The sequence below is a fragment of the Peromyscus leucopus genome, chromosome 16_21 (genome assembly GCF_004664715.2).
Source record: "Peromyscus leucopus breed LL Stock chromosome 16_21, UCI_PerLeu_2.1, whole genome shotgun sequence".
Taxonomy (NCBI): domain Eukaryota; kingdom Metazoa; phylum Chordata; class Mammalia; order Rodentia; family Cricetidae; genus Peromyscus; species Peromyscus leucopus.
The window spans coordinates 32,028,393-32,050,146 of record NC_051084.1 but is presented as its reverse complement, the minus strand read 5'-3'; the positions used below and the strand labels follow the sequence as shown (position 1 = coordinate 32,050,146).

At 40.4% G+C, this 21,754-nt stretch overlaps 1 protein-coding gene across 7 annotated transcripts in view; it reads left to right on the top strand.

Moving 5' to 3' along the window:
• The first annotated feature begins 4,072 nt into the window (after nucleotides 1-4,072).
• Herc4 (HECT and RLD domain containing E3 ubiquitin protein ligase 4) overlaps nucleotides 4,073-21,754 on the top strand; it is a 78,122-nt gene continuing 60,440 nt past the window's right edge. For 2 of the 7 annotated variants that reach the window (XR_003735789.2, XM_028881085.2), the window contains exons 1-3: nucleotides 4,073-4,474; nucleotides 5,943-5,973; nucleotides 6,394-6,697. Coding sequence is in view for 6 of the 7 variants with exons in the window: in XM_028881085.2 (XP_028736918.1) it covers nucleotides 6,472-6,697 (226 nt within the window). In the remaining variant the exon portion in view is untranslated. Of the gene's footprint in view, nucleotides 4,475-5,011; nucleotides 5,088-5,301; nucleotides 5,473-5,942; nucleotides 5,974-6,393; nucleotides 6,698-21,754 lie in introns of those variants that run through there. The other 5 variants (XM_028881081.2, XM_028881076.2, XM_028881077.2 and 2 more) reach the window with 4 other exon arrangements.

Genomic DNA, 21,754 nt, shown 5'->3' with positions numbered 1-21,754 from the left:
CACAAAAACCCTGTCTTGGAAAACAAAAACAACAACAGAAAACCTCTAAAGCAAAGCGAAACCTCGATCTCCCGTGTCCTTCAATAGTCATTTTTATAAATGGCATTAGTTACCCAGTCAGTTGCTAAGCCAAAAAGCCACAATCTCCTGTTAACCACCTAGTCCAACCCTGTTAAATTTATCCACAGAGTACGTTTTTAGCTTGCTTGTATTTGTTTTGTTTTTGATATCCATTTTATTGTATGAAGAAATACTTTACAGGATTCAGAAAGTAAAAAGAGGTGAAGGGTTTAGGCTGGACCTCTCGACTCAGAGGCCTTCAGTTCTGTTGTTAAGTTTTATTTTTTAAACTCATGTTATATGTGTGCCTCTGTGTGAGTGTATGTCGTGTGTGTGTGTGTGTGTGGGGGGGGGTGCTGGCAGAGACCAACGGCATTGGAACCCCTGGAACTGGAGTTGTGAGCCGCCTAACATGAGTGCTGGGAATCGAACTCCAGTCCTCTGGAAGAATGAAAACACTTTTAACTGCTAAGCCATCCCTCTAGCTCAAGCTCTGGAATTACTAATGGAGTTGTGTGTCTAATGCATCTGATAACTTGATGTCTTGTTCTCAGCTTCTTTCTCAGATCACATTCCGAGAACTGGACTGGAATCTACTTCTAAAATATTTTCTTGGTCTGAGTTCTGAATCTGTGGTCTCCTTGGCTTCTTCCAGGAAACTGAAGGTAGCTGGTCTCATCCCTAGTAAAGGATGCAGAAGCCTGTGTGCTCTCCTAGAATGTAGGTACTGTTGCCTCTGAGTCTAGGTCAGTGGTTGATTCTTGGTCCACGGTTACCTCTAAACTAGTGGTTAACACCACCTCATCACAAACGCCTGGATCACTAGTCAACTTTATGTCAATTGTGGGTCACAATTTGATTCCAATAGGTTACTGGTTGAGTCTCATAGGTCTTCACAGGTTGATTCTAGCAGTTCACTAGTAGATTCTAATTAGCCATTGATTGATAGAAGGGTGGATTGAGGAAGTCCAGCATTATACTGAACAGGTATCAGAACTTTGCGGGGTATGGTGCTTTGGTGAGGTCAGGGGCAACAGGTGAGCAGGTAGAAAGCACACCATCTGTTACTACTGCTCCAGCCTCCACCACTATTAACTCCCATTTGGATCATTGCAAAAGTCTGGTAACTTAACCTCTCCCACCTTTCACTAATTCAGCAACCCTGTTCTGTCCCACACCAAAAGTTAGCTTTCCCCCCTTAGCTCATGTGGTAGGTACACTCCTTTCCTTCCTTGGCATCAATTTCTTGTTCATGCCCTCCTTGATTTTGTCTGAATTTTACCCTCTCCCTACTTCCAAACATGTGCTTGACCGACACCAATTTTCATTCAGTTCCTTGGAAATGTCATGTTCTTTTCTGCCTCAGCGGCTTCATTTTGGTCTCCTAAGCTTGAATGTTCTCATTTCTTCCTAGGCTTGAGATCTACTTTATCTACCTACCTGCCTATCTATTTCGCCTACACACCCAGACCCTGAGAGTCATGCATACTCACTGTGTAGCTGAGGATGACCTTGAACTCCTTATCCGACTGCCTCTACCTCACAAGTCTATTCTTTTAATTTTCCTTTTTCAGATTTTATGTGTGTGCTTTGTCTCCCCACTCCCCCACATGCCTGGTGCTCAAGGAAGTCAAAAGAAAGCATCAGATTCCCTAGAACTGGAGTTATAGATGCTTGTGAGGCACCATGTGGGTGCCAGGAACTGCAAAGTTGTCTGCTAGAGCAGTCAGTGCTCTTAACCACTAAGCCAACTCTCCATCCCCTATAGGTTTCAGGTTTTTTTTTTTTTTAGACTTATTTATTTATTATGTATACAGAAGAAAGTGCCAGATCTCATTACAGATGGCTGTGAGCCACCATGTGGGTGCTGGGAATTGAACTCAGGACCTCTGGAAGAGCAGTCAGTGCTCTTAACCTCTGAGCCATCTCTCCAGCCCCTAGGTTTCATTTTTAATGGCAACTCCTCCAAGGAGACTTTCACTGACCATTCTATTTCAAGGATTCACTCTATTATTCTCGACTCTGTTCTTTATTACAGCTTGCAATGTACTTCTGTTTGACAGGAGTCCTGGCAAAATAGATCTTGTCTCAAAAAACAAAACAACAACAAAAATGACAATACGAAAGATGAAACAGTGAAAAATGAGAATGTTTGTGAGCACTCTCACATCTAACGTTGAAATTATGCTTTCTTAACTATTTTACCATTTTATACTGCTCCAACATACTGTGGTAGGCTGAAATCTTAACCTCGGGTAGGTACCCTATGCAATCTTACTGGGAAATAGGATCTTTGTAGATACAATTCAGCTATGATGATGAGCTCATAATGGATAAGAGTGGGGCCGGATCCAATCACTGGTGTTCTTATAGGAAGGGAAACTTTAATCCAGACACCCAGGGAAAACATCAAATAAAGGTAGGAGCAGAAATCAGGGTGCTTGCTCGAGGCTTAACGAGGACTATTGGCAATCACCAGAAGCCAGGAGAGAAGCATGGAAAAAAATTCTCCCCTTGAAACCAGGGGAACCAACTTGCTGCCTTCACCTTTCGGGCTTCTGACCTCTATATCTGATACAGATTTCTATTGTTTTTAGAGACTTGATTTGTGGTCATTTGTTATAGTCCAGGAAATTAACACACATATGCCAAACTGAATGTTTCCTAATCTAAAATATACTTTTCAAATAAAACGAACAAAAAAGCCTACTGAGGAATTGATTATAAATGATTCACATTCATGCCAAAATAACAGGTCTTAGTGTGGTGTAAGCTAGGTAATATGGCCTACACCTCCAATCTCAGCTACTATTCAGGAAGAAGGATCCACAAGTTTAAAGACAACATTACTTAGTTTTGGTGATGTGCATAGTTGGTTAAAACAGCTAGTAAAGACATAACTAAATGCTGTGTAAAAGTCAGTCCTATACAATTTTTAAAAGGCCTGGTTTTAAGTTCTCTAATTTTTAAATGAGACTGATTTTGTTTATAGCTATCCTCTGCTGGAAAGGGCTTATGCCTCCTTAGTTGTGGAGCTCCCCACCTCCCCGCCCCCCGCGCCCCCAAGCTAGCGGCACAGTTGGTTTGCACAGGATTTCCATGTTGTTTTTTCCCTCCTTCAAGATTGACACAGCCCCACAGATCGTTAGCTACCGGGTTTCCTCAGTCATTTCCTTCTAAGGATAAAGGGAGCTTTGAACCTGTGTTAAGAAGGTTAAAATGTCAGTAAGCTACTCCACATTCTTGGTCTTGGCGTCTTACTGAATACATCTTTTTTTCTTGCCCCAACAATGTGCCCTCCATTCATTCACTGGTTTCTTTTTTGAGACTCAACAGACAGATTTGGTATCAAGATGATGTTAACATTGGCCTGTGAAACCTGGATTTCGTTTTCATGAAGCAGGAGCTGCAGCCACACGCTCTAATTTTTTTCCCCCCTTCTGAGTGAGAGAGGCCGGACAATTTAACCTTATTTTCCAATGAGTTAGCTGAAAATGTGAGCCAACACGGTTCCAAGAACCCGAACAAAGATTAGGCTAAGCCATCGCTCCATTGCTATCAATATACCTCACATGTTTAGATTAAGTTCAGGTGAGTTTAAGGGTAGGCATCTGCTTTTCTAACCGTATTGCTGATTGTTTCGCCGGCGACTTCAAAAATCACCTTAGGAAAGGTAGAATAAAATTTAGGAAAAGGCTAAAAACCTACAAGCAGAAAGGCACACCAAAAAAAGAAAATTCCATCAAGCAGCCCTTGGGAACGCCGAAGCCCTTGTGAACACACCGACCGAAAAAGAAAAAGAAAGTATACTGACAGCTTCTAAAGCTCTCATTTCTCCATTACTCTGCTAGGAGCAGGGACTGGCGAACCCACCGCGCAGGCGCCCGGCTCCGAAGACCCCTGGGAAGACTTCCCCGCGCAGGCGCGCGAACAGGGAAGTGGGCGGGGCCGCGCGCGCGCGGCGGCCACTTCCGGCAGGCCGTGCCGCCCCCCCTCCCCCACGCCCCAGCCCCCGCGAAACCACCGCCCCTCTCTCCCTCGCCGCCAGCCTCGCCCTCGGCTTCTCTCCACCCCTCGTGCTCTCCGCCCTGCTCGCCGCCAGCCAGCCCTTCCCCTCCCGCTCCATCCGGGTCGCGGACGGCTGCCTCTCGGTCCGGAGAGTGCGGGACGGCAGCTTTCCCTCGGAGGAGCCTGGGAAAGTTTCACCCGGAGAGCGAGCGAGCGAGCGAGCGAGCCGGGCAGCGGAGCCGGCTGAGCGGCGCCTGGGGTTCTTCCGAAGGAGGAGTCGTGGTCACCGAGCCGTGGCCGGCTGGAAGAGGAAGAAGATCCCGGAGCCGGAGAGCCGTCCAGAGGTCCGGGGGCGGGCAGCGGCCGCCCTCCATCGCCTAGGGCTCTCCCGGCCCGGAGGGACCCGGTGAGTCGTTGCCCCTGTGGGTTCGGGGTCGTGTGACGGAGGTGGTGGCCTCCGCTGGGGCCTTGGCGAAGGGCGCCGGCGTGCTCCGCGCTTGCCGGGGCGCTCCGCGCTTGCCGGGGCCGGGATGGTGCACCTCTCCCGTGGGCAAGGGCCTCCCCGGGGCCGAGGCCGCTGGGGCCGAGCCCTCTGGGGCGGTCTGGGCGGCGCAAGCCGGTAGCTGCGGGAGTTTGGCTGGTCGGCACGCGAGGCTGGGTTGTGTTGCAGACCCTTCCCCTGCCCCGGGCCGCGTGAGCCGATCCCGGTGCATGGTCAGGCAGCGGAAACTGAACTGCTTCCCCTTCTACCTGTTGCTGGCGAGAGAACGCCTTTCCAATACCGGTTCTGACTTGTGGAGGGAGAGAAAAAAAAAAAAGAAAGAAAGAAAAAAGGGTGCCCAAACGAAGCGCGCTGAAATCGGAGATATGTGTCTGTCTTCCGCTAGCCGTACGGAAAAGATACGGAAGGACAATGCAGAACTCTCTGGAACTTTCGAGTTTTGCTGTCCCAAAGGGCGGACATCAGATTTCTGGTTATGCGAGTGTAGTGGGATAGCTTCGGCACTTTCTAAATAAACGTAAGTGCGGGAAAATTATGTTTTGAAATCTCAGATTCAGTGTAAGGAATTTAGGTGACTTTGGACAGCAAGGAGGAAGACTAACTCCCAATAAGGGTGCTATTTAATAACGCACTGTTGTTTTTGAAAAAAAGAAGCGGAGGTTTAGATGAGAAAGACCCATGTCCTTTTTTTTTTTTTTTTTTGGTATAATGTTTATGGATGTTTTGCTTAGGTGTTGTGCACCTTGTGTGTGCCTGGTGTTGGTGGAGACCGGAAGAGGGCGTAGGATTCCCTGGGACTAGTTACATAGCGAGCCGCGATGTGGGTGCTGGGAATTGAATCCGGATCCTTTAAAAGAACAGCCAGTGCCCTTAACATCCGAGAGGTCTCTCAGCCCCTCATGGTATGTCTTTCAAGTGAAGAAGTTATATAGATTTCTCTATCAAACTATCAATGCCTTACCCCCACCCCCCACCCCATTCCTATTTTTGGGGAAAAAAAAGTTCTGGGATTGTTTACAGTTTGTTTTTCGTCTTCAGGTAATTGTCCTAGAGGTATATATAAATTAATATTATTTTTACTTGTAGGAACCATTCATAATAAAAAATTTTGAATTGAAAGAACCTAGATATTTAAACTGAATATTTTTATGTGTTATAATCACATCGATTTAGTTTTAAAATTAAATTAGTAGAGAGGGGTTGCTGCTAATATTTTGACTTGTAAAATGGAGTTGATTGTTTTAAAATTACGACTTGATAGATTCTAACTTTGTATATTGCCTATTATTAGTATAAGTAATGAGAATTAGTATAAGTAATGTCTAAATTGTGACAATTTTAAGTTCCATTATTGGTTTAATTTCTGTTACAGATAAGAACTTCAGTTTTCTGTTGATGTGGAGGTAGGTATCAGATTGTTGACTTGGGTGAGTTGAGGGAGACTTCAAGGTTATGTTCCTGTGGTTGGCTGGCTTCTTGCTTGTTTGGGCATTAGACACATGACTTATTTACTGTTCTCACTAAACTTATTTAAAGAAAAAAAGAATTTCATAAGAGTACTTATTACTGAGTTATATAAGTCAAAGCCAGTTACGGTTTTAAGTTTTGAAAGAGTAGTAGAAAGTGATGTCATTTCCTAAACATTTGTATATGATGCTTTAAAAAAAGAAAGAACTGATTGGTTCTTGGAACCGACTGATAACTCTGAAGCATGTTTTAAATGTGTAACAATTGCAGTTCTGATCGTCACGTAACACTTGATGAAAGAGCAGTTACACATCACGATTTCTTTGAAATCCTATTAACTTTGTTTGTCTCCTCAGACATAAGGTACCTCCAAGTTTCCAGTGTTTCAGAAGGGACTTTTATATTGAAACTGGAAGACCAAAGTCATTACAAGCATGTTGTGCTGGGGAAATGCATCCTATGGACAACTAGGTTTGGGTGGAATCGATGAAGAGATTGTACTAGAGCCCAGGAAAAGTGACTTTTTTGTAAATAAAAAGGTCCGAGATGTTGGCTGTGGACTCAGACATACTGTATTTGTTCTTGATGACGGAACTGTGTACACGTGTGGATGTAATGATCTGGGACAGCTTGGTCACGAAAAATCCAGAAAGAAACCAGGTAAGTGAAAAGGTCTCTATTTCTAGTCATTGATAGCATTTTATATTTGAAATGATGGTTTTTATGACCTCTGTAAACCTAAACTTACAGGCTTTATTAAGCTTTGAAATCAAAGTAAGAGTTAAACATTCTTGAGTTTTGCACACTTCTGAGTACTTTGGTTTGTGGTTCTTTTTTCTTGTATTATTATTACTACTAGTATGACCCCTAATTGATTGTGGTTAAAAAGAGCAACAACAAAAACTAGCCTTCAGTATATGTTTCTTTTGTATAAAATATAAAGGTATCAAAATCTTCAATAAGTTCAGCCACCTTGAACAGATTTTGAATTCCTAACTTGCTCTGTGATGTTTCTGTACACATGGGGGGTATGATAAAAGCTTTTTACTTTGGTTTACTTGTTTAAATCATATCCGAGTTCTTCGGTTTCTCCCCGTTAACTTTAGATATGTAATTTTTGTTTTGCTTAGTTAGAAATACTGTTCAGCCCCACCCCCCCATTTTCTGCTTTCACGTGGTCAGTGCTAGCTTTTAAAGAGGTTGTGAATGTGAGGTGGTCTGACTGTGGAGAGTAGTATAAGCAAAATGTAATTCATCAGGTAGTGAGAATTGGAAGTCTTTGGTCGATTTCATGTCTGTTTCCCTGGATGTTGTGTTTAATTGGCAGTGACTTGCCTGAGGTGGTCTTGTTAGGCACTTTGCTTTCAGCTGTGATAACCAAGAACTACTACATGAAGGTAGTAGATTCAGGTGAGCCTGCTGCTGTGCTTAGTTTCATAGCAGTGACACTTGGGTATTCCCGATGGCAATCCTTTTTTTCTCCATCAGCTCATTGTACAGTGCTTGTTTGGTTTCTGTTTTTTGAGAGATCAATGGAGGTGTAAAAACTCAGGCATTAAATTGAAATATCTTTTATACCATCTCAGCACCATTGCTACACTTTGCTCCTAATTTGCAAGATCCTGGAAGTTTAAGTCTTGTATGTGGGTAGGGTCTTTTTTTTTTTTTTTTAAACATTTATTATGTATACAGCATGTATGCCTGCAGGCCAGAAGAGGGCACCAGATCTCATTACAGATGGTTGTGAGCCACCATATGGTTGCTGGGAATTGAACTCAGGACCTCTGGGAGAGCTGTCAGTGCTCTTAACCTCTGAGCCATCTCTCCAGCCTGTGGGTAGGGTCTTAATCCCACCTTCTGAGGCATAATATGTAACTTGGTTTTATTGAATGAATGAGAGCGAGTCCTTAATATAGTAGGTCTAATTATTGTAGAACTCAAAGTAAATGATAGTTTTCTTGTATTACACTTCACAAAGGCATCTTTTACAGACTCTTACCAGATTTTCATAGTCTCTTGGGCATTGAGGTGGTTGTGGGTGGTAATTTACTATCTGTACATTTTGCTTAGTGTAGTATTGGGATTACTTACTAGATGTAGGAATTGCCAGAACACTTGCTGTAACTTACTGAGGTTTAGAAATGTTTAATGTTACTAAACACTGTTTGGTGTTCAGAACAAGGGTGAACACATACATCAGTGCTTAGAATGTCAAGCTGCACAGATGAGGTTTGGGGACAGCCAGCTGCTGTTCGGTCTTGTTGTTGACTTTGTGATGGTTGTATTGTGACATCTCTGTCTTCCTGTTAACTCATCCTGGAAACATTATTTAGTAATACAAAGTTGAAGAATGTGCTTCCACTTTCAGATCAGCTCATTTATGTCCAGGGCATATAAAATAGACGAGAGAAAAGGAAGAAGAAAAAAAGAGCTTTGTCTTTCCAGAGATTTAGAGCTAGAGTTGGAAGTTCAGACATATATAAATGAAGTAAGTAAAGAGAGTTGAAATTCTGTTTGCTGTATATTTCAAGCCTAGGGAATTTAAATGATGAGAAAGATATTGTGGGATTGAATTAAAGGAATAAAAGTTTAAGTTAAATTCTGTCAGTAGTCACATAAATAGCCAAAAAGTAAGTCTGGAGTTAGAATTGCTTTTATAAACAGGGTTGGGGAGCTCCGAGCCTAAGCAAAAGCCCTGGTTCTCTGATATTTTGAAGTGTAACTAGGCTATAGAGATAGAAAAATGTAGAAATTAAAGGAGGTGTGATGGCTGTGATAGGAAAGATTCCAGCTTTCAGCCTCATTTTTTTGTTTAAAGTACATGAGTGGTAAATTTTAATAATTTTTTTTTAAAGATTTATTTATTTATTTATTATGTATACAGAAGAGGGCGCCAGATCTCATTACAGATGGTTGTGAGCCACCATGTGGTTGCTGGGAATTGAACTCAGGACCTCTGGAAGAGCAGTCGGTGCTCAACCTCTGCACCATCTCTCCAGTCCAATTTTAATAATGTTTTAACTAAAATTATTTCTCTTTGGAATGGTTCATCAATGTTTTAAACATGCCCTATCTCTCCCCCTTTTATAAATTGTTGAATTTGAGATATGAGTGTAAAGATAATTGTTAGAGCTTACTTAATTGGTTTTCAAGTCTTGTAATTGAGCAGTCTGGTTATATCTGTGTCATAGACAATTCCTTTATCAGAACTTTACTTAAGTCACAAAGGAAGTAGAGAAAAACTAAGAATTATTTCTTTGCATAGACTGCTTTATAACCATAACAAATACATTGTAACGAAGAAATGGAACTTAACATCATTAAGGTTACTTGAGTCACATTTAGGTTGGCCTTATTGTGTAGTAGTTTGAACATATGACCTATGGGGAGAGTTTTCCATTTTGGATATTTTATTTATATCTGGAATCACATAAAACGTTTTTTTGACTTTTATTATACCAAGAGTATTAGGTTAAGTCCATATCCATCTGTGTTCTCTTACATAGGTATGACCTCACTACTAGCTCTTTCTGAATTAGTGCAAGAAAAAATGGAATGTCTCTTCCACCTTCATGTATTTTTTTTCCTACATAGAGACTACTAGATACCTAAAGCTAGTTTCTCAATGTCTTTTTTTAAACCTTTTTTTTCCTTTTTTAAAATTTATTTATTTTGAGTGCTCTATCTGTATGTATACCTTTATGCCAGAAGAGGGCATCAGATCCCACTAGAGATGGTTGTGAGCCACCATGTGGGTGCTGGGAATTGAACTCGGGATCTCTAGAAGAGCAGCCAGTGCTTTTAACCTCTGAGCCATCTCTCCAGCCCCGTTCATCAATTTCTTAATTCTTAGCTTACAAATAAATACATTTATTCAGTATATCTGTCTACTTAAATGAATTGTTAGCTTTATTTGTATACTTCTAGATTTACTTATGAGATTTAAAAGTAATTTGTTAGAAGTAAACTTCCTAACAGGTTTCTTTACTCACAATATATCCAGTCTTAACTTGTTGACTTTAAGTGTATGTTTCCTACATCTCTTTTTGGTCTCATATAGTAGCCGTACTAAGCCGTTTTAGGATTGTAAATAATGGTATCATTCTGTTAAATGGAGTATTTTGGTAGCTTTCTGTGGTTTTCCCAGTTCTTTCACATGGAGTATCTCATCTGAGCCCACAACACTCTTCTTAGTCATTCCCGTGAAAGCAGTTTGGTCATAGCGGTAGCTGCTTGCTTGCCTTTCTTGAGTCCTCACTTTCCGACCTATTCTTTCTGTTCGTAAAACATAAATCTACAAATGAAATGTCCTTTTATATACAATTCATTTTTAAAAATAGTGTAGGAAATATGTAAATACGGTAAATTATTTCTAGATTAAAAAATACCAAATTGTTCCACATATTTCTTATTTTACCAAAACATACAAGATTGCAGCTCACTGGATTTTGTAAGTCTTAATTTTCATAATACCTTCTAAGGAAGAGAAAGATGTAGATGATAAACGACTTGTAAAAAGAATGACCGAGGTCATCAGGACTTGAGGCTTGGCTTTGAGTACTGTGAGAAGGGTCAGTGCCCAGGAATCACAGTTTCAGGTGTGGGGAAGTCATAATGCAAACAGATGCTGCTAGAGAGATGTATAATAATACTTTACTTTGTGTAGGACCCACATCTGAGGAGTTTCAAGAGCATTACACAATAACTCATGGTTCCTTTCAAAATGCTTGTGACACAAATTGCAAGAATTATCCTCATCTTAGGGGATAAATTTGGAGAAATGGCAGCACAAGTTGGTAAGTAACTTGTCCAACAGCAGGTGGCCTGTAAATTGAGTCTAAAAGCTTAAGCCTACCAGTCTCCTACTGGAGTCACTAAAGTGTGCTTATGTTTAGTGGTATTTACAGTAATAGCTTCTGTTTGAGGCAGGCCAGATACTGATGCACAGATTGTTTCCTTGCCATTTGATTTGATGGCCTGTTGAAATCAATCAGGAATTGACCAAGATGATTGCATTATATCACTGTGTGGTAGGAACAATTTTTTTTTTTTTTGTTTTACTGTAGATCAAACACAGGGCCTCATGCACGAGAAGCAAACACTGTGACACTCAACGACGCCCCAGCCCAAGAATAGTTAGGCAAACAATGCTTACTTTTCTTGTGTCTGTTTTGTACTCTCATATCTTTCTTTATTGTCTTGACTGCTGTGCTGGTCTATCAGAAGTCTGTAGTAATTGTCATACAGGCTTGATTGAATGGCTAGCTAGCATTAGAACAAGGTTACTTAATTTATGTTGTATCAAGACTATCTGGGATGCATTGGTTTGCTTGTGTTATAAACAACTCACGCAAAAAAATGCAGTTGGCTTCTTTCAGGATTTTCTTTGTATTTGGTGTATACTGTGCTTAGAGGAGTGTTGCTCAGAAGGTTGCTTTGGTGACTGTGTTTAGAAGGTTGAGGCAGAAGGATCATTTAGTTGGAGGCTTTCCTAGGCTTCAAGACCTTCCATCAAAAATAGAAAATGAAAACCAAAATACTGCTTCTATCACCAGAAAAAGGGAGGGGGGTGCATGGTATACTTCAGTTTCATAATTTGGGCAGTTGCCAAGGATTAACATTGTAAAATGGCAGCCCAGTCAGTTTGCATCATCTGCTCAGAGATTTTGTTCTTGTACTTTTTGAGACAGGGTCTCACACTATGTTACTCTGGCTGGCCTGAATTTACTTTATAGACTAGGCTGTCCTCCAGTTTAGTAGAGATCATCCTGTTTCTGCCTCCTAAGTGATGGAACCAAAGGTTTGCACCACCACACGTTGTTATTATTACTATTTTGGGTATGAGTGCTTTGTATGTATGCCTGCATACCAGCAGAAGAGGGCATCAAATCCCATTATAAATGGTTGTGAGCCACCATGTGGTTGTTAGTTGAACTCAGGACCTCTGAAGAGCAGCCAGTTCTCTTAACCTCTGAGCCATCTCTCCAGCCCATCCCACACCTATTCATGCTTAGAGACTTCTTAAGGATTCTTAGTTTCCATTGTTCTCAGTATGCTATATAAATATAGCATGCTTCTCTCACATTCCATGTATTTTTTTTTTTGGTTTTTTGAGACAGGGTTTCTCTGTGTAGCTTTGCGCCTTTCCTGGAACTTACTTGGTAGCCCAAGCTGGCCTTGAACTCACAGTGATCCGCCTGGCTCTGCCTCCCGAGTGCTGGGATTAAAGGTGTGCGCCACCACTGCCCGGCCTCGATGTAATAAAAATATGAATAAGAACGACTTCCATTTTCCTAAACTGTAAAGTGTATTATTGAATGTTGAGATGTTTTTTAAACTCTTGATACAAAAGGTGTCCTTAAACATTGTTGCAAGGATTTATTTGGGTGAGATAGTGTAGGAAAATAAGTAGTAAAAGGAGCCATATGCAAGCCTCTTTCTCTTTCCCTGGACTTATTCTTTGTCCATAGAAAACAAGGTGGTGATACATGCAAGGAAAATGGTGCTAGATGTGGTGGTTCCTCCCTCTAATTTTAGCACTTTTGGAGGTTGCAGCAGAAGGATCAAGAATTGGAAGGCAGACTGGGTTATGTAGAGATACACTATCACCAATTTGTTGTAGTTATAAAGGGGAATTTCTTTTCTTTACTTTTTTTTTGGTTTTTGAGACAGGGTTTCTCTGTAGCTTTGGATCCTGTCCTGGAACTCACTCTGTAGCCCAGGCTGGCCTTGAACTCAAAGAGATCCACCTGCCTCTGCCTCCCGAATGCTGGGATTAAAGGCATGTGCCGCCGCCGCCGCCGCCGCCACCACCACCACCACCACCACCACCACCACCCGGCAAAGGGGAATTTCTTGACCATTAGTGCTTCCAAAATTTTATTTACCTGGACTTACTCTTCTGTCTTATTTTCTAGCTTGGTGTAATTTATATTTGCATTTTTAAGACTCGTTAGTAACACGTTTTCCACATATTACTCAACGAATGCTTCTTTTTTGTTATTTGAAGTGCTGGAGAAAGAGCCCAGGGTCTTATGTATAATATACTAGACCAGCACTGCCACGATGCTGTACCCCCGGTTCCTTGCTTCTTTATTCATACACAAGTTTAGACTGATTTTTTTCCCCTTTGTTATCATACAATTCTGAACACAGTTTTAGTTTTTCATATTTTTTTCTGGTTATAAAAGTATTACACATTCTTGGTGGAAAATTTGGCAATTCTAAGAAGGTAAAAAATCAAGTGTAATGACATCATACAAAAGTATTCTCATTTGAATCCTTTCTTGACTCATATTTCTGACTACAAACTGGCAATGTATTTTTCTCAACCTGTTTTCAGTGACATGAATAATCAACTGATTCTTCATATTAAAAAAATATTGAGGGGCTGGAGTGATAGCTCACCCTTTAAGTGCACCTCTTCCAGAGGACCAGGGTTTGACTTCTAGCAACTGCATGGTGGCTTACAATCATCCGTGACTCCAGTTCCCTGGGGAAATGAGACAGCCTCCTTGGGTGGTCACTCCCCATGGCATGCATGTGGTGTCCAGCCATACATGTAGGCAAAACACTTATACATATGGACAAAATAAAATATTTAAAAAATTTTTAGAATGTTAACTAGTGATAATTTAGCATTCAAGATTTAAAAAAATTATTTCCATCTCTCTCCATATATATTTATCTGCCATGACTGTGCATAATAAGTGTAGTCCTTGTTTACATCTCCTCCTCCTTAGAAAAAACCAGAACCTTTAATTTTAACATATCTACAACAGACAGCTAACTTATTTTTTAAATGTTAAACACAGCTGTAGTTTTACAAATGCATATGCTCAGAATGTCTGTGCATGAAAGTTCCAGAATACATTCATTTGATAGGCTTCTGGGTACAATATAATGAACAGTGTTTGAAAGCCATGTAAGGAAAATAAAACAAGACACAAATCATAGGAGGAGTACACATAAAGATGCAGCAGTGTTGTTTACAGATGAATGATTGTATAAAATAGGTGAGCATGGTAGCTCACATCTGTAATCCTAGGACTCACGAGGAATGCTACAATCCTGAGTCCAGACTGATCTGTTTTGGAAATTCTGTACTAGTTAAGATTCACAGTTAGATCCTGTCTCAGAAAATCCCCAAATACAAAAATGGGTAATAGAACCTTGTAAAACAGCATGGCTTGGGGCTGGAGAGATGGCTCAGAGGTCTTCCAGATAAGCATAGTTTAATTCCCAGAAACCACATAATGGCTCAGAGCCATCTATAAAAGAGATCTGGTGCCCTCTTCTGGCATGAAGGTGTACATGCAGGCAGAACGCTATACATAATATTAGTAAATCTTAAAAACAACAAGATTTAAAATTTAATTTAAAAAGAACAAGATTTGATGCCTTGTTAGGAATGGAATGGTAATCCATTTAGCTGGAATGCCTGAGAATAGGGAACATAAGATCCCATCCAGTGCTCACTATATCAGAAGCTTGTCAAGTGAATGTATTTTGGAACTTTGACTTACAGAAAACATTCTTGTGAGCACATGTACTTGTAAGATGATAGACAACTGTGTTTACAGCAGGTTGAACTATAAAAATTTTAGATGTTCTGATTTTAACTTGGTTAGTGGGCAAATAGTTTTTATAAAGGAAGAATTGAAGAGAGGAGAATTGGGAAAGTAATTAGTTTAACTGTGGTTATAGTTCTTTAAATGAAGGAACAGATAGATCAGGAGAGATTTGGCAGAACAAAGATGGACAGACATTGTTAACTTGATGGAAGTGAATTGTAGGTCAGAAATGATAAAGAGCCAGCTATGGTCCCAGGTGGAGTCATTGATTGGAAATAGAGGATGCAGCATGATTAGGACTGTTACCTCTTCTGTTTAAAGAGAGCTGATTCTGGTGAGGTAAATTTTGTTGTAACTGTGATAGCATTATTCAGTGGGCAGTAAGGAATAAAAAAAAATGGGTGAAAATCGTGACTAAAAGCATCAGGTGTTTATTTCTAGTTTTGCTTTCCCCTAGGTGTATTAGGTAGGCTGTAAATTTTTCTATTATTCCAGTTTACTAAGTAATTAATAACATAGCTATTATTTTGTGGTTGAGTCAACCTTTGGAAACTGTTAAAAGTACCTAGTGAATTTAAAGTAACTTGTAAATTTAAAGTGTCATAAATGACTCTACTTGATCTGTTCTCTATTTTATTATTATTTTTGTTTGTTTGTTTTGAGATGCCTGGTACTCATGGCTACCTTCCTGTCTCAGATTACCAAATTCTGAGATTACAGGTTTGAGCCACAGGCATAGTTTTATCTGTTTTTATAAAGTGATAAAATGAAAATGTCTATTGCTGTGAAGAGACACCATGTCCACTGCAACTCTTCTAAAGGAAAACATTTGATTGTGGTGACTTGCTTACAGTTCTGAGGTTTCGTCTGTTACTGTCATGGTGGGAAACAAGGCAGCATGCAGGTAGACATGGTGCCAGAGAAGGAGCTGAGAGTTCTTACATCTCGACTCACAGGCAACAGGAAGTGGTCTGTCTCACTGGGAGTGGCTTGAGCATAGATGAGGCCTCAAAGCCCACTTCCACAGTGACATACTTCCTCCAAGGCCACACCTCCTAATAGTGCAACTCCCTTTGGGGACCATTTTCTTTCAAACCACCACATTCAGGTACCATCTTATGGGAGTCCTGCTCCCACCTTTTGAAGGTTTCTTAGGAGGAGGAGAGAGGGATAAGAAAATATCAGATAGAAAGAGAGACCTAGACAACGAGGAGAAAAGAACACAGGGTAGCTTCAGGAGGGCCAGAGTCAATACCCAGCAGCCTCATCCAGAAGGGCTTTTTATAACTTGGCAAGGGGAGGAGCAAAAGACCTCCCCCTTGTTAGATCAAAGCACACCATACAGCCAAGTGTAGACCCTTCCAAACACCTGGGAACCACTCCTGTTACCAGATCATCTCCTTATGCAGCCCTGCTGGGTAAAGCAAGCTCAGATTCTCAGACCTTGAGTAAGATCTCGGAAGCCACTGTGGGCTCCCACACCATCTGATACCTTGATCATTTGAATTTTGTTAATAGGCTTATTTGCTTATTGTTGAACAAATGCAGCCCTATCAAGTTAATTACTGTGTTTGGCTTGATGCTTCTTTCTGAGTTGTTAGTAGTTGAAGTAATCATAATTATAAACTGTGTATTGTTGGAGTGGGCAAGAGTTCCTTTGATCTGACACTTGTTTTGTGACATGCAAATAGAAGGGGGAAGGCATTAGAGCAAGATGAAAAGAGGTCCTTACCAACAGAGTTGGGAGCATCTGAAAACAGCTTGAGGAGAATTTGGCTGCTTTGCTTACTGTAATTAGTAGAAATTGGTGGTTTTATTTCTTTATAAGACTCACGCTAGCCCAGTGGTGGTGGTGCACGCCTTTAGTCTTTAATCCCAGCACTTGGGTGGGAGAGGCAGGCGGATCTCTGAGTTCGAGGCCAGCCTGGGCTACAGAGTGAGATCCACAACAGCCAGAGCAACTCAGAAACCCTGACTGGAAAACACCACAGAGACTGTCTTGAGTGTATAACTCAGATTGTTTCCCTGAATTGATTCCAAGTACTTACAGATTACTATATACATACTTTGTGATCGAGTATTTGCTATTCATTACATCCTAACAGTAATGAAACTATAATTACCTTTTTAAATAGTTTTTTTTAAAATTTTATTCATTTATTTTATTTTGGTTTTTCGAGACAGGGTTTCTCTGTGTAGCTTTGGTGCCTGTCCTGGAACTCACTTGGTAGCCCAGGCTGGCCTTGAACTCACAGAGATCCACCTGCCTCTGCCTCCCATTGCTGGGATTAAAGGCGTGCGCCACTGCCACCTGGCCTACACTTATTTTTGAAGAGTAGTCATGTAAAACGCTAATTGGTTATCTTTGCATGAACATAGGTTCACACGTATACATGGGTGAGCAGTTGAGTAAGCCTGCAAATAGAATAAGGAAGAAAGCATACATTTAGAAATTGGTATGTCCGTGTATAGGAAGGGAAAAACATATGGGAAACTTTATGAACTATTATTCTAAAAATACAGTGCTGGTATTTAAACAAATCAGCTTTCACCCCTTTTTATTGTTTGAGATGGGTCTTGCTGTTTGGCCTGGATTGACCTTGAATTAACTGTGATGGGATCACAGGTTTGTGACAGTTCAGCCCTGTTTGTTTTTGTGGGTGAGTAAAATAAGAATGCCAGGATGGGACTTGAGAGATGGCTCAGGGCTGAAAGAGCATTCGTTGCTCTTCCAAAGTAACCCCAGCTCTTGGGAGTCTCAGTGACCTCTTTTGGTCTCCATAGGTACCTACACACCTGTGGCATATTCATTCATTCATTCATTACCCCGCCCCCAACACACACAACACAGTGAAATAATAGAAGATGCCCTTTATAATAACAATAAAAAGAGTAATAACTGAGGGTCAGTGTAAAAAAGTGTATGACCTAGATGAAGAATTGACAGCACTGTGTTGCTGGAAGGCTTCTCTCCAGCTTCCACCAAGCCCCGTAGCCCCTACAATCCACATATAAAATAATCACTCAGACGCTTATATCACTTATAAACTGTATGGTCGTGGCAGGCTTCTTGCTAACTGTTCTTTTATCTTAAATTAACCCATTTTTATAAATCTATACCTTGCCACGTGGCTGGTGGCTTACCCGGCGTCTTTACATGCTGCTTGTCCTGGAGGTGGCTGCAGTGTCTCTCTCCTCAGCCTTCCGCTTCCCAGAATTCTCTTCTCTCCTTGTCCCACCTACTTCCTGCCTGGCAACCTACTTCCTGCCTGGTCACTGGCCATCAGTGTTTTATTTATATAGAGCAATATCCACAGCAGCACTGTGCTTTTTATCTGAGAAGTCCAGTTTCTGGGCTGCTACCCAATAGCTACATTTGTATTGCAACAGCGTTTTATGGAGATTAGAAATAACCTTAATCTTTCTTTTGGAAACTGGCAAAATTATAATTTATCCAACCATTGTAATGTAATGCAGTGCTATGTGATTGAGGACCAGAATGGGAAGACATCTAATATACTAAGGAAAGAAATAAGATATAGAAGAATGTAGTGTAGAAAGTTAGGTAAATCCATCTATGTTGACTTAGAGATGTATTGAAACAAGTAATAACAGTAGTTATTGTAGGTTCAGAGGTGGGTGGAGAATAAGTAGGTTGATGAAGGACATGAGTGATAGGCTTCACTTTATATCTTTTTCGACACTAAACCAGTGCAAATGTATTTATTATCTGTCTGTCTATCTGTCTATCTACCTACCTACCTACCTACCTATCTATCTACCTACCTACTTACCTATATTTTTCCTTCCTTCCTTCCTTCCTTCCATCCATCCATCTATCAATCTATCAGTTTTTTGAGACATGGTTTCTCTGTGTAACAGCTCTGGCTGTCCTGGAACTCACTTTGCAGACCAGGCTGGCCTTGAACCACCTTGTCTCTTGAGTGCTGGGATCAAAGGCATGCACCACCATGCCCAGCTTTCTTCCCTCCCCCTCCTTTTAAAAAATTTTATTTATTATGTATACAGTGTTCTCTCTGCATGTATGCCTGCAGGCCAGAAGAGGCCACCAGATCTCATTACAGATGGTTGTGAGCCACCATGTGGTTGCTGGGAATTGGATTCAGGACCTTTGGAAGAGCAGCCAGTGCTCTTAACCTCTGAGCCATCTCTCCAGCCTGCAATATATAAATATAAAAATATATATTATTTTATTTTATTTTTTTGGTTTTTCGAGACAGTGTTTCTTTGTGTAGATTTGTGCCTTTCCTGGAACTCGCTTTGTAAACTCACAGAGATCCACCTTCCTCTGCCTCCTGAGTGCTGGGATTAAAGGTGTGCACCACCACCGCCTGGCAAAATATATTTTTTAAAAGGTAGGACTTTAAGAACTTAGGTATAGTCCTGGTCTGTTGCTTGTAGGTATATTTTCTTGGGCACATTGCTTATCCTCTGTGTATCTGAGTGTTCTGTTCTGTTCTATGAAAGTAGTATAATCATGGTAAGCTCTTTCGGGGTGGGGGGGAGGGGAGTAAGGATTAAGTGAGATAACACATGCAGTGCTAAGAACAATGGCCTGGCATGTGGTTAGTACTCAGATGTTTGCTTTTTTAAAAAGCTGCTAATGTTGGAGTTGAGGGGGGTACATAAATAGGTCTGACTAATAATAATTTGGGTATTAGGCTCTTTTCATATTTACCTGATACCTATTATTTGGTCTTGTTAGAAGCCATGGTATTCACATATTTGTCTCCAGATTGCCAGTGTCTATCTCTTCATTATAGCTGAAGTTTAGGCATTTATTCAACAGTTATTGTTTTGTGTCTTGGTTGTACTAGGCACAAAAGTACTTCTTTCCCTTTAGTCTTTAAAGGCCTTGTTGTAACTTTTATTCAAGAACTATGCTAAAATACTAGAAAACCAAAACATTGTGATGCTTGGAGGTATGCTATATTGGAACAAGACACAATGGATGATGGGATTCTTTTATCTTCAGATGTTAAAAGATGACACAGGACAGGAAAACAGTGATGCTTCCTCCCATAGGAAGCATGGGAATATCAGAAGTTATAGTTGGCTATTGATTTTATTTTTATTTATTTTTACTTAAAAAATTGTGTGGTGGAGTTGAGTGCACACGTGTGTGCTGTAGTTTACATGTGGGGCCAGAGACAACTACAGAAGGTGACTGTTCACCTCCCCTTGTGTGGTCCTGGGAGGAAGGAATTCAGGCAGACTTGGTGGCAGGCCCTTTACATGGAGGTATCTTCAGAGCCTCCAGCTTGATTGATTTTAAAAATTATTTAATGAGAATTATAAGACGTCATATCTTGATACTTTGAAAAATAAATACATTATTTATTCAGGTTTTTAAACACGGCTGAACTGAAAATGATGAACTGACCCGTAAATAATGAACTGACTGTAAGATGTTAAGAATTTTTTTTTATTCTGCCTCTTGTTTCTGTGTTTTGTAGTTATTTTCACATCAACTTGAGTATATTTTTTACTTAGCATATAAGCAGTTATTATTTTGGCAATTGAATAGAGGAGAAATTTAGACATTGGTCTAAACCTCACCCCTCCTCCCAAGAGTCTTCCTGTGTAACTCTGACTGTCCTAAAATTCACAGGGATCTGCCTGTTTCTGCCTCCTGAGTGCTGGCATTAAACCCATGCACCATGCCTGACGTATTTTGTCCATCTGTCAAGATTGCCTCCTGTTAATGACCTCTAGTTTCATGCTGCTCATGATCAAAAAATTATACTGGATAAGATTTCTGTCTTTTTTGAATTGCTAAGACTTGTGGCTAAACAAGAGTGTTTTATGTGCATTACACATTAGGACCATTTGGTCTAGATTACTGTTCAGTCCAGTATTTCCTTGTGAGTTTTCAGTCCGAAAGGGGGGATTAAGTCCCCTACTGCTTTTGGAGTATGTTTTCTTACTTATGTCCCTTAATGCTTGCTTTATATTTAGGTACTTTGGTGTTAGGTGAATGTATACTTACATTCATTATGTTCTGTGTAATTGACCCTTTATTATTAAATAACGACGATCCTAGTCTCCTAATAGGTTTTGGTTTGAGGTCTGTTTTATCTAATGTAAGCATAGCCTTGCGTGCTCGGGGTGTTAGTTGACTGGCAGTCTCCGATGTTCCTGACATAACCTGTCCTCCCAGCACAGTAGATAAAATCCGTGGGGAAGCTTAGCTCATGCAGACAAATGTTATTTCTATTTCTCTTGAAGTACAGTTTGAATTTGCCTTTTTTCTTCTTGAAATTGAGCATCTCTGATATGATTAAAAGCTATTTGTTTTTCTATGAATGAAGAAGTCTTTAAGAATTGGAATGGGCTTGGTGGTACCCACAATACTCAGAAAACTAAAGTTGGAAGATTATGAGTGTAAGGTTAACCTAAGCTATATGGTGAGACCCTGCCTCAAGAATGAATGAATGAATGAATGAATGAATTAGGAAAGTTATTCCTTCTGAGGCATAAATGTTTTCCCCATCAGTCTTTTCACTTTTGATTTATCTTTGTTTTGTTCTAGTAGTTTGAATTTTCCTAATGGATGCATGGATCCTCTTTTGCTTTCCTAAGCTTATGACTTAAGTATCACTGTCTTGTAGAATCCTTCCTAATGTATTTCAAAACCCAAATAAACATTCGTGTTCACATAGTATCTTTTTCATATCTTTAGTTTAACCTTTAATCACAATCCTTATTTCTACTGTTTTTTCTCAAACTTTTATTTTTATATTTTCAGTGCTTAGAGCACAAAAATGTATATTTTATTACTAATGTCTAATATTTTACATTAGATATTTATATTACACATTAGAGTCTGATGCCTTTGGTTTCATAGCCATTGGAATGCAATTTAAGTGCTCAAAATTTGTTAAATGGAGAACCAAGGAGTCTTAACTCATTCCTGTACTGTTTTCTTTTGCTGTTTCCCTTGGGATTGTTTTAGTGAGATATTGACTTACTTGAGGGAGCCTCTGCTATTTTTAATTAATTTTTTTTTTTTAGTTTTTCAAGACAGGGTTTCTCTGTGTAGCTTTGGAGCCTGGCCTGGAACTCATTTTGTAGACCAGGCTGGCCTCGAACTCACAGAGATCTACCTGTCTCTGCCTCCTGA